General features: G+C 39.6%; 1 protein-coding gene across 4 annotated transcripts in view; it reads right to left on the bottom strand.

Moving 5' to 3' along the window:
- Positions 1 to 13,597, bottom strand: part of NR3C2 (nuclear receptor subfamily 3 group C member 2) — a 213,532-nt gene that overhangs the window by 31,120 nt on the left and 168,815 nt on the right. For all 4 annotated transcript variants that reach the window (XM_051617248.1, XM_051617250.1, XM_051617251.1 and 1 more), the window contains exons 5-6: positions 6,753 to 7,091; positions 6,186 to 6,330 (exon numbers count right to left, since the gene is read on the bottom strand). In XM_051617248.1, coding sequence (XP_051473208.1) covers positions 6,186 to 6,330; positions 6,753 to 7,091 — 484 coding nt within the window. The remainder of the gene's footprint in view (positions 1 to 6,185; positions 6,331 to 6,752; positions 7,092 to 13,597) is intronic.

The following is a 13,597-nucleotide window of genomic DNA, read 5'->3' on the forward strand; positions in this document are numbered from 1 at the left end:
ACAAGTCCTTGACTAGGGTAAAAATATCTGCAAAAAATTCAATGACAGAAGAAAGAACAATGGCCATAAAATTCAGAACTTACACATTTTTTAACCTGTCATTTATTCTTTATGCTGCACATGACAAATCGAGAAAAATCAAAGGAGCAAGAAAACAGCACCTTAGTCATTGGGTACATTTGAAAAATACTGTTGAAATACTGATTCTGTAGTTTAATGTGTCGAAGTGTGTCAACACAGTGTCTCAGCATTACTGAACTTTTTCAGTATTCTACATCATTGCTATTTTTCAGCTAGTGAAGTAAGGAATAGTAAATAAGATAACTTGGGTGAATTTCTAAAAAATAATCAACAATTTTGAAATTTGGGTCTCTTCTCCAAAAGTCTCCAAGGATTTATAAGTCTACAAAGAGAACATGTGAAGCCTAAAAACAAAAGAAAGATCGAGACCTGTGGGGGAACTCCAGTGTCAGGCTGGCCTTCTGGTGTCTTTACACTAGCAGAAACCAACATGTGCCAAAGAGGACACATGGCTTGATTTTTAATATTCATCAGCAATGCCATCAGCTGGGTTTTTGCCCTATCTCCATAGGGGAAAGCCACCATCCATTTCCCTTGGGGGGAGGGATAAGTAGGGCTGCATGCCATGAGGAATGCAGTTTCTGGCCTCCAGCTGGGAGAGGTATTTGTTCTGGGAGCTCAAGCCATGGCCCTAAAGGCAGCCCATGTTCCACTGCTCCCACTGGTTTCCCATATCAGGGGAACAAGGATCACTGCCATGCCATGTTTTGGTTCCTGCTGGGTTTCAGTTGGCAGTGGCTGCACATGTAAATAAATGCTTTTTATCCTTTCCTGAGCCTCTGAAAGGTTGGCAGCCAATGCCCTGACTTAATGTTTGGGTGGAAGCAGATACCTGGGAAATTGCCGCCACCACCTGGTGAGGCAAGAACTATCCAAGTCCATCACAGAAACATGAAATTCCTTGCCTTCCTCTGGGATTCAGGCATCTCACTTTTGCAGTGCAAACACACAAACTCCAACTATTGAAAGATTCAGATAATCATATTTCTTCTAGGACCTCAACTGTCACACCATCTCTTTTCAAAAACACTGGGGACTCTTACACAGATAAATGGTCATTTTAACTATAAGATCAATGATTAATTCAGTCAATAAGGGAGAGGCCAAGGGAATCTGAAACTAACTTCCCTACCTTCTAGGACCAGGTCTTAAAAATCATGTTTTAAGCTGTTCCCTGTAGCAAATAGTTAATTTTGCATAGCTACAGACAGAATCCCTGAAAATAAGCCAGTGTTAAAAAATATTCTATTTTGCTACATACCTTTACTTTGTTCTTGTACCCATTCCAAGCAGCACTGTTCTGTTTCCTGCTTTCAACTGTGTATAATTTTACCAATTTAATGCTCTGGACTTAAATTGTCCATGCATATGCCTGCCTCAGGTTGAATTAGATTAGAAAGTTTCAGCTAAAGTCTTTGGGTAAGTCTTTAGAGAAATCTTCTCCCTCCTTCGAGTTAAATAAACAGCACTCATTTTTTTTTTTTTTTCTGTGGGATTTCTGTTACTTTGCAACAGGAACTTCAATGTCTCAGAGCTTAGGTCTTGAATCTGGGATAGTCTTTTGCCATGTCTTAGGAAAATCTTCCCCATTAATATCTCTCTGTTCTCCCAAATCCCTAGATCTACTCAAGGTAAGGCTTCCTTGTTGGAAACAAATGAAGCAAAAATCCAACAGTCTTTCATTACATAATCCTCTATCATTCCGGCAACTGATCCAACCTGTGTGCTCACAGCCCAGAAAGCCAACCATATCCTGGGCTGCATCAAAAGAAGCAGGGCCAGCAGGTCAAGAGAAGTGATTCTCTCCTTCTGCTCTGCTCTCATGAGACCCTGCCAGGTACCTGCTGGAGTGAGACCAGAGGAGGGCCACAAAGATGATCTGAGGGCTAGAGCACCTCTCCTATGAAGACAGGCTGAGAGAGTTGGGGCTGATCAGCCTGGAGAAGGCTCTGGGGAGACCTTATAGCGGCCTTCCACAACCTGAAGGGGCTACAGGAAAGCTGGGGAGGGACTTTTTACCAGGGTATGTAGGGACAGAACAAGGGGGAATGGTTTTAAATTGTAAGTGGGTAGATTTAGATTAGACATTTAGATTTAGATCAGACATTAGGATTAAACTCTTCACTGTAAGGGTGGTGAGGCACTGGCACAGGTTGCCTAGCGAAGTTGTGGATGCCTCATCCTTGAAAGCATTCAAGGCCAGGTCGGATGGGGCTTGGAACAACCTGATCTAGTGGGAGGTGTCCCTGCCCATGCAGGGGAATTGGAGATAGATCATCTTTAAGCTCCCTTCCAACCTTGGCCATTCTATGATTCTATGATGGATAAAAAAAAGAAAGGAGTCACATGCGAAAAACATTACAGAATAACATAACTTTAAGGTTTGATTCCAGATACAGTTTTCTAAGCAGGTAGCCAAAGGGCTCAAACAATGATTTCACAGAGCACCTTGATTTTGGAATTTTGCAGCTTCTCAGATTTGTGCTTGCAGCCTTAAAGGACATTACTGCAATATCTTTCGAGTGTTACTACATATGCAACAGACATCCTTTAAGAGTGTTTACCTGTAATAGGAATTATGTGGTGTCACATACATTACGGTCTTTTAAAGATTTCCTGTGGATTAAAACTAAAGCCATGTATATAGAAAATCAGTTACAACTATTATGCTACAAAAGAAAGGGATTAAAAACCCCACATACTGTAACTTCGACACAACATAAAATACACTGGTCTATTTTATGCCTCTTTTTAGGCCTTTCTGTAACAGGTGGAGAGGACTTTTTCTAATCCCTCACTTTACATCTTTGCATTTACTCAAGCAATGAAATATATGCATGATCCATAAAGACAAATAGTACACTTAGATATGTAACAAGACTAAATTAAGGTGGAAAAATATTTCCAGCTTTCCATAAGTCTAATGGGAAATCACACCACTTATTAGTAAGGAGGCATTTTGTACAGTATTTATACAATCAAAGGCACATTTAACAACTACTAGCAAATGAGATCCTCATTTGTTATTTGCCTTGTTTACAGGCCTTTAGAATAAGAAAGAAAACAAGATCATATATCATGGCCTTCCAGAAACATTACGACTTCCTTTCATTCACAGTAGTTAAGAGTAAATGGAAAATTCATTTAATGTGAAACAAAGCAACCATAATTCTGCTAATGCCAACCTCTACTTTCACTCTTTTTTAACTGTTAATTGAAGAAAATGCTGAACCCTCAGGGGCACTGAGAGCATGCAACTGGCCAGGGACCTTCCTAATTCCTTCTTGCATAGAGACAGGAAATGACCTCTCCAGACACAATATGAAGAAATACCAAGAAAATCATGGCAAGGCGATAATGGGAACATAACTCTCTCAATCCAGCAGAAGGAAAAGTAATTTTAAAGCATTACCATTTCATTCTGCATCAATTCACAGATGTCCTAAAATGCCAAGGGTAGTAAAACACCCACAAAGTTGCACCAAGTGAACCTTAGAGAGGTCTAATAAACCTTGTGGCACAGAAATGAAGGCCTGTGGTTTTACCTACATAGCACATTTCCAAGTTCATGGTACTCAAAAAGTACCATGAACCAAGACCAGCCTTCAGCAATTCCAGAGCAAATCTTCAAAGCCATGTATTTTCACAAACCAGAATATGCATCATTGTCCTGTGCTCATCTGAATGTTTTCTATTGGCTGAATTGTACAGTTCCAGAAGTTCTCCTCCGACCTTAAGTCAAAACTGGAAAAAGCACTTCATCTCATGAACTTGAAATTACAAAATAATTTAGCTTGGGAGGGATCTCTGGACATCTCAAGTCCAACTCCATGCTCACAGCAGGGATAATGTCAAAATTGGAGCAGGCTGCTTGGGCTTTTGTCCAGTCAAGGCCTGGACATCTTGAAGATGACAGAGACTCCAGGGTTTCTCTGGGCACCTGGGCTGCTATTTCACCATCTCATTATGAAATTTCTTCTCCTGCTGCCCAGGAGGCAGTTCCTTGTCCTAAATTTATGACTGTAGCCTCTCATTCTTCCACTGGGCACACGCACAAAGAGTGACTCCACCTTTTCTACAGCAACTCATCAGGACGTAGAAGGCAGCAATTAAATCCCCACTGCACCCAACATGGTCTTCTCTTGGCTACACGAGCCCAGCTCCCTCACTGTCCCAGCCAGCCCCCAACCAGTCTTGCCAACCTCCATGGGCCCCTCCCTAGTTTTTGAAAAACTATCCTGTGCCAAGGTGCCCAAAAGTCAGACTACAAATGCAGCCTCACAACTACCACCCTAAGCAGCAACGTGAGAAACTTGGAACAAATGTCTCCCACAATTCCCATCAACTATGAAACACGAGTGAAGGGAGAAAAACCCTCTCATTCCAGACATGTGCCCATTACTGCTTCTGGAGTAAGCACTAAATTCTCACCCTTTTAGCTCCAAATAAACTTCTTTCACTGGTCAGCTACTTCAAAAGCCCCTGTCCCACATCTCCCAGCTCAACACAGCTTCTGGTAAATTATTTTTCTTATCTTTAGAAACACCTGCCTTCTAATACCTTCAGTAGCTCTGCAATGAGTACATTGTTAAGTATGTAGAAGACCAGACCACTATCTTACATACTTATTGGGTTTGGGATATTTTTATTTCGCATTCCATGATGCTGCACTCCTTCTCCCAACTGGACTCCAACCTCAAACCTCAGTCTAATTCTGCAGGCACCTACTTTCCAGGCTTGCAGCATAAAACTCACAATTGATCTTGACTTCTGGAAGGTGCTTCTAGCTGTAGTATCAAGAATGCTAGCAACGCATATATACTTCCATTTGCAAGCAGGATTGATTTCCCTGTCCAATAAATTTATACCCCCTCCGAATGACTTTCTTCAGATAAGGGAAATCTGCTTCTCTGTTTGAACTTTTAGTGTATGTTTCCCCAGGAGAACTAAACTCTTTGAAATTCACATTTTCACTTAGCTTTAGCTACAGATACTTTTTTTCTGTGATGATTCTTTAATGTTCAAGTTGCAATGGAGGTGCTCTCAACAAGGAAAATGGCTGACAATACATTTTCAACCATATGCAGTGAATCACCAGTTCCTCCTTTTAAAAAAAAACAACAAAAGCAAACCAAACAATTTTTCTTTGATACTGGTTACTGCTTTGGGTCCAATCTCACATGCATTAATTATCTAGGGATTTCTAAATCAAAGGAAGACTATTAAGATGGACAGTGACAACACGTCTTGTCCAAGAAAAACATTTAAGAATGCTTCAGGAGATTGAGTGGTAAGTTATTTTTTTGTTCATTCTTTTCCCTGTTGTGTTTTGGTTGTTTCTTTTTGTTTGTGTGTTCTTTTTATCTTATCCTATTGATTATGACTCATTTTTACTTCTAGAAAAAATAATCCCAAACCTTCTGGGATAAGCATATGATGTGTCTGCAGTTCGACTGCATGTGTATTCACTTAAATTTTGACTTTACTGTCTTGGAATAAACACTAGGCAAATGGAACAGAAATTAAATTATGCTCACCAAAAGCAAAGCACTAAAACACAAACTTAAAATATGAAGGAACACATATACTCAGAAGGAATGGTTCCTTGGTTGATCCTTCTTTCTGTCTGAATGCATCATAAAAGTAGTTATGTTTCATTACTGAAAAAACATTTTGGTTTCTTTCATGGTTGCAAAGAAGGGTAATTAAGACTGTCAAGAAAACACATTGAACAGCTGTATATTGTTAACAAAAGCACCATTAAATGACTGCTCTGAAAAAAACCTGGCAATTCAAACATTCACATTTCCTAGAAGTTATTTTTCCAAGCTCCAGTCAATACCAAAAAATATTTATTTCTATAAATCTTGGTTGTGTATCAGTCATATTTCAAGCCAGCAAGATGGTCCTAGTTTGAGAACACATCCTCATACAAGAGAAGCGGATGGTTGTACAAAAAAATCAAGTCACTGTATAAAAATAAAATTAAGCTACTTTTAAAGACAGAATTAAATTGTCTTAGACAGCAGGTATGTCTGAAAATCAAATAAAGACAAAGTAATCCTTCCAGCCCACATTGAAAAGGACCACTAAGGAATACTTACTCATCGAAGATCAGGTCTGGAGCAAAATAGAGGAACTGGCTGTTTGTATGTTTGTACGATCTCCAACTCAAGGCAAACGATGAGAGACACATCCATGAATACTGAATTAAAGTAATTTGGTCCTCAAGAGGCAAGTTTCTAAATCCTAGAGATCAAACCAGAAAATACCCATGAACTACATCACACTCTAGAAGGGCTGGTCAAACCAGCGCTGAATACATTGCTCACTATTTTACTACTACTCACGAACAAGAGGAACAATTCCACAAATTATACTTCTTAAAAACAAAACTATAGTTGTTCATTTCAGTGACAATACACATTTTCTTCTTAAGAGGCTATTATTCAAAATGAAAGCTTTTTAAATATCGATCACAGACATATGAAATACATATTACATGAATAAAAAAACCCCACAACAACCTTCTCCCAGATGTTCATCTCACACCCCCCTGTGAAGGTTTTCAACAGAATCCACAGATTAAAGATGCAATTTATCAAGCAAATAGTTCATTAAGCTAAAAGAAACACTGAAGAGAAATTTCACCAAATGCCTCATGGTCCTACCTGGAAGTATCTTTGCCCACTTCACCACCTGAATCATCTGCTTGCCAGCCAGGCGGTTTAAGGTGGAAAGCAGGTACTCTGCTGTGTCTGGCTTCGAACTGTCGTATCCTGCGTACACGATCTCCGGTTCAATACTTTCAAGGATCTTAACAGGAGAGGGAGTAAGTGCTGGTGAGATAGCAGACATGTGGGGGACAAGTGCTGTGTTTACAGAGGGCTCAGTCACGGGTGCGATGTATGTCGTCCCTTCTTCAGGGCTCTGGGGTGGTGGCTGCTGCCTCTGCTGTGGCTGCTCCTCGTGCATCCCTTTCAATTTCCCCAACTTTTTGGACTTGCGGGCTGTGAAGATGAACAGCACAAAAACCAAGTCAGTACAGAAAGCTGGCATAACTCTGGCTTTATAGAAAATGAAAGCAGAAGGATCAGCTCAAAGTTCTCAAGTTAAACAGGTGCAGGACATTAACAAATACCTCACTGCCTGCAGCATGGTTACACTGGAAAAAGGATCAAAAGACACACATAAGCTCAGTTTTGGTGCTTTATTCATGTTTTTATAAGTGAAAGAATGTCCAGTATCTAACTCTATACAGACATGCATAAAACATCCTGCTTACCATGGCTGGTGTTAATTAAACATTTCAGAAGTTTGTTTTGTAGCCTAAATTAATCACTTATCACCTACAGGTCTGCAAATCATGTTTGGTCATCAGAAGAAATCTTCCTGGTAATGCCTAAAATTATCAGACGCAGAATCCTCCTAAGTTTTTGAGTCCTACTGTTCATTCTTAGCTGAGCCTCAACTTGAAATGCAGTCAATCCACTCTGAACAGCCTTAGCTAGTCCCCTTGCTTTTTGCTGCTTTGATACTTCCATAAGAGCTTTGTCCCTTTCTCTTGAGTAGTTCTGAAATAACACTAAAATATTTACCCATTTAAAGACAAAACACGAGGTCTCATATAACCTTTCCCACTGCTATCAACAATTCTCTATTATTCCTTTAATGCTACTCTCCCTTCTTTTATTTACGAAGTGTTCTTAGAAGACAGCAAAGCTAGTGTGCTTCCAACTCCTTGCAGCCATTCTCTGTGGGCTGCCTTCCCAACTTTGCCATGTGAAGCACAGATACGTAAGCAAGCAGAAAGGCCTGCTCCCACCCCAGCATGAGGAAAATATGGGAAATAAAAAGCAAACCATTACGTTAAAAAAACACACTCCAAAAAAAACCAAACAAAAGCCCACCACCTCCCTTTGAGTGATAGGAAAACATGACTAAAATAAATGTTAAAATAAAAAAAGAATGAACTAAATTTAAATGCTTGCAGTTCTTTCAGAGTAACTTCTCTCAAATATAGACTTACTTATCTCTCTGTACACAGCTAAAACGCTTGTCTGGACTTTTATCATCCTGCCTCTTGATCACTGCAAAATGCTTTTTACTGGCATCAATAAATACAAGTCTATCTCACTCCTCCTTAAAATACTACCCTTGTTAGTCCACACCCTGTCCCAAGTCCTACTTGGTTTTTCCCCTGTCATCAATTGCTCTCCCTGTCTTTCCTTAAATGTAGCACCTTTGCTGCAGTTTCAGGATCCTTTCTGGCCAGTCTCCATCTCACCTTTCCTCTCATTTCCACCCCAGCTCAGCATGTCATGGCACGGCCTCCTGAGAAGTTTTCAAAGCTTGCTCCATGTGCTTCTCTCTACTCCTACTTTTCTTTGCAGAAATCTCTCCACAAAGATCCACAGAACTATCTTATCACTCTTCTACAAACATCTTAAAGGTTTTAAGAAAACCCTCCTCAAGAGGGAAGCTGCTGTTGCCCTGTGACCATTGCTGGTCATGAGTGTTACTGCTTCCTTGAAGCCAGTGGCTGCAACTGAGCTTGTAGTGCCTGCAAGGCAGGATACAGACGCCCAGGGTCCAGGACAATGCACGCCCAAGTGCAACAATAGCCTGTTGTTTTCAACACTTCCTTGCTGGACAGTACCTTGAACTCTGAGGAGCTCATACCAAGATCCAAAAGAAAAGCTTATTTTTTAGGGTAAACATGGAACACTGCTATAGAAAACAGCAATGTTACCACTCATACATGAAATCTTGTAGATGCCCAGTCAAACAGCCGCTCCTTGACTGTCATCTTCAAAACCTGAACACAATTCATCACCATGGTAACATGCCCCAAGCAGGAAATGCAAGATCTAAACTTCAGTTCTATCATTTCTATCACACAATGAAAAAAGGATCTTCCTGGCCATCAAGGTCACTCGGGAGATCTATGAGGAATTTCAGAGATCTCTGTGTAAATTCCATCACTTTCAGAGAACTGGACACCACTTCAATAATTCACCTACAGAATGTATGTCTGCTTTGAATAACTTCTTCATTTCTCTATGCCTGCAAACATCCAGGGCAAGTGAGGCAGGTTGAATTTTTTTTAAAAAGTATTAGATATGCAATAAAAATGTGCCAATCCTAATAAAGTTAGTTTAACGTTCTTAGGTTCAACTATCCACATACAGTTAACAAAAACTTCCTAATTACATGAAGCATTAAGCACAGATTACATTTGGAAACACAGGAATCGCTGTCATTTGAGGTCATAAGGAAGATACAAGACAAGTATCAGTCAGGAAAGCTTTCACTGAAGCTGATTCTGTCTCAAGAAACAGGACAGACTAGAAGACCCTTATAAAAGTCCCTTCCAGTCCTATTTCTTACTTTTCTATTATGGAACTCTTAAAAAAGCCTCATTCAAACAATGAAGCACAACTGAAAGACTTTTCATCCTCTGGTGCATCAAGTTACACGGATGCCGACATCCACTCTTCAAGATGCAATTTCTGTTCCTAGCACCCAAAAAGCCATCTTACAAAGCAGCAGCAGATCAGACATTTTGTTAAACTAGCTTCTTCCTCACTCTGCAAAATAAAGCAGAGGGGGTTATAGTCAAAGCAGACAACTCTGAAGAAATTTAATTCTTAAAAGTGAAAATGCAGTTGTTCCCATTTGGTGCAGTGGCACCTAAATGAGGACATCCTGGTAAAATATCTGTGAGCGTTAAATATACTTTAGAAAGGCAAAGCTGAAATTACACATTTTTCAACAAAATAAATGCCAAAAAGCAAAGCAAGGATTGCCAAGTTCAGCAGAATACCCAATGATGAGCTAACAGAGCTACTGGCCACTGAAAAGAGAGTTTCAAAATAAGCTTGAAGGAACGAATAGAGATTAGTGTTTGATGTTATTGTTCATTAAGTTTTATCAGGCAGTATTTTTTTTTTCCTATTATCAAAACAGGACTAAAAATAAAGAACTTCACATATCTTTCATGTTTGCAAGGGCAAAACAAAATGCATTCTCACCATAACTACACCAGAATAAGCTATGTATTGGTTTACCAACTCCAGCAAGTATCTAGCAACACAGATAACTGATTACATATTTATTAAGACATAGTTTTTAATGTTATATTCTCTAAAGAGTTTTTCATTAAAAGAAAAAAGAAGTAACACTCTTCCATGTTAATACTGGCATTAAAACATGTTTTAGTTTCATTTTCCTCCATTATAATGCCTTTAAAATGAAGCTGAGAAAAACATTACTGCTTGACAGTCATGTTTACAGTGAAGAAAACTGTATTTTTCATTTGGCTTCATGCCAGCACTGTAGCTCAACTGGTTTGGTAACTCCCACAGAAACCAACAACTGAAGATTAAATACAAACTCTAAGCAGAACATACTCCAAGTCGGTCTTTTGAAGCTGTTTTTTCCCATTTACTCTCTAACTGCAATTCCAACTGTAAAAATGACTAAGCCACCTCTGAATTGGTGGGTAAAAGCCATGCTCATCAGGACTGCCACAGGGAAAGGTTAAAGAAGTCACAGGCTCTCCACATCGAGCAGGGGACAAGGCATGAATGGGGTATTTCCTGTGGCAAAGCTGAAGCCCAAAGCCTATTTGGGGTTAGGACAAGACTTTCATCCAACTGGCTGCATAGCCAGTGACTGCATATCATCTCAAATTGCAAGACCTCGTGCCATTCCTCTTCGGTATTATTGCAGCCGGGATACTGTCTTACAATCCTTGCATTTTTAATCATCTGTGATAGAGCAATAGTTTAAGAAAAACAAACTAAAGTGAAAGACACACTGCAGATATACCTGAGGTTACCACCCCAAATATCTGACATGACTTTGGTATTTCAGAGGTCTTCTATGTTGCAATAAAAATAATGAAAAATAAGGTGAAGTATCTGAAAAGTCACATAAACTGAAATTCAGAAAGACACATTCAACAGAATTCCTCTGTAGCTATAACAATAAATTATAGTATAATAAAGGAATAAATAAGCTACAAGTCTGACCACAAATGTCAGTCCCTCTTCCTCTAGAAGCACCAGGCAACGTTTTACCTGGATTCAATATGAGCAGGCCTGTGTCCAACATGATAAAAAAGTCTGCAGATTCTGCAAACCCACATGTTGTTCCATGTGCTTGGAGGACCTCAACAAGAGCAGTTCACTAACACCATCTTGCTTGTTTACCACCCTCAGTGTCAGTCCCACCTACCTAGAATGGGCCAATGGCACTGCTGCAGAGGCACTGAGGAAGGCTGAGATGCTGAACAACAAACAGTTTAACACAGTCTTGAGCACTGATAGGACTGTAAGACCAATTTTTCCCCTTGCTATAGCCTCAGACTTATGATCTAGCCAAAAGACTTAATTTGAAAACACATACTGGCAGGAAATTTGGATCATTTGTTCCTTAGTATTGACCCCTCATGTGGAAGACTCCTGTCACAAAGTCCAAACAGGACCGTGATTTCAGGACTGGGAGCTTTTGTGCCATCTGTAGAACACTGGATAGGTTTCTGGTCATCTGCATGGGACCCTATAGTAAATTCTGAATACAAATTAACGTGAACATCAGCTACAAGTCTATGGCATTCCTGATTTTTCAAGGTGAAGTCCGAGGATTTAGGGAAGTTACAAGACAAGTAAGCTACTATATGCTCTTTTTAAAAATACTGTAGTAAACTTAAACACACTATATAAGTTGGGTCAAGAGGGAGCTTGTCTATACTCCCTGTGTCCCCAGGTAATACATACAAATTAAATTACGGACTCTGCACAGACACACAGCTTGTAAGTATTCGTCATAGAATAAATTTAATAGATTTCATCAGCATTATTGTTAAAAAAAATAGGATCCAAAAATGCCAAAGAACAAAACGCTATCAATAGTAAATAAAATAATCCATAAATATTATTATTTTACTCAACAGTTTTATAACAGAGCAATATCTTGTTTGCAGAACTGTATCAGTGTTCAAGTTTAGTAACCGAACAATCTAAACCTCTCTGCAAATTCATGCTGACATCCAGTGATCTAAAGCAAAACCTGAAGTTTAGAAAATTATCCATAGTTCTTCACAGAACAAATTAAAAGGCTTGCAATGATAATCTCCTGGAATCGGAATTTTTTTAAAAAAGATTAAATATATTATTTACATAGCTAAAGACATGATATAGACAACTAAGAATTTTATTTATCACATATGTAAAGCTCTGCAAGAGCTAGGACCAAACTGATCCTGACCCAATGGATCTTTATGCTATCCTATTGCAGAACAAATTTGAATTGCTAAATGGTATCTAAAGCACATTATAAACACATATTACCTCTAGTATAAAGCAGTGAACATCAGAGAAGGAAAGGGGAAATGAACACAGCACAGAACACAAAAAGTGATGGAGGTTTAAAGAAGAGGTAAGGGAGAAGAAGAAAAAGCAGCAGTTGTAAATACATGTAAAAGACAAGGAGAAAAAAATCACGATATGCATTTCAAACAAGGAATACTTTGGGATTATTTCAAAGTACATACAGTATTACCAGTGATGGAGGCAGTCTGAGGGTAAACAACATGCTGCAAAACAAACACACTCCAACCACCTTTCACTGTGCCACCTCTGTACACCATGGCAGTGAGTGTACACCTGCATTTCAATTACTTGAGCTCCACCATCTGGGTCCCAACCAGTCAAGCTCTGCACCTGAGCTACAACCACCACCACCTCCTCCTCCTAAAACTCAACAGTTGTCAGCTTTCTCCCTCCCACCCCATGCCAAATGCTTGAGGGCTTTCCTGCACACCCCTCAACTGCCACCTGCCTCTCCTCTCCAAAAGCAACCCACAGCACCTTGCTGCACCAGAGTCACCAAAGGGTCAATCTGCCACTTCTTGCCTTGAGGCAGCCCTAACAGCCTTTGGATAGACTCTCATTTGAGCCCTCACCAGGCATACACACTTTGTCGCTTACTTCCCCCTTTGTATAGATAAATGCTCCACCAAAATGCCATTCTTTTCCTCCTTTGAATCTTTTCATCATGTTTGCCTTTGCCTCACTTACTTCACTGAGCTGACATCTGTTCTCATTAGCTATTTTACTGCTACCACATATAGTGTTTCCCTTCCCCAAAATCTGTTATATCTTGACATACATGAAAAATTTGAGCTATCTTGGTACAGACATTTTTCCACTTAAGTGTCTAGCACAACGGGCAGGAGATTTTGTTCAGAAATTTCTAGATAATAATACAGACACTATACATACACAGACAGAGAGACATGCATTCAAATGCATGGAATAAAGTGAAAGGCACTAATGCAAACAAGATCTTACAGCACAATCCAGTTTGCTCTACGAAGTGCATACAGGCATGCATCCTTTATTCTTCAGGACACAAAGAAGGGAACAACCAAAACAGAACCATAAAGCTTCCATAAACCTACTACCCACTCTGGGAAGCAAATCACTGATTTTCATGTAGTGCTGCAGTA

Source organism: Apus apus, chromosome 4 (genome assembly GCF_020740795.1).
Source record: "Apus apus isolate bApuApu2 chromosome 4, bApuApu2.pri.cur, whole genome shotgun sequence".
NCBI lineage: Eukaryota > Metazoa > Chordata > Aves > Apodiformes > Apodidae > Apus > Apus apus.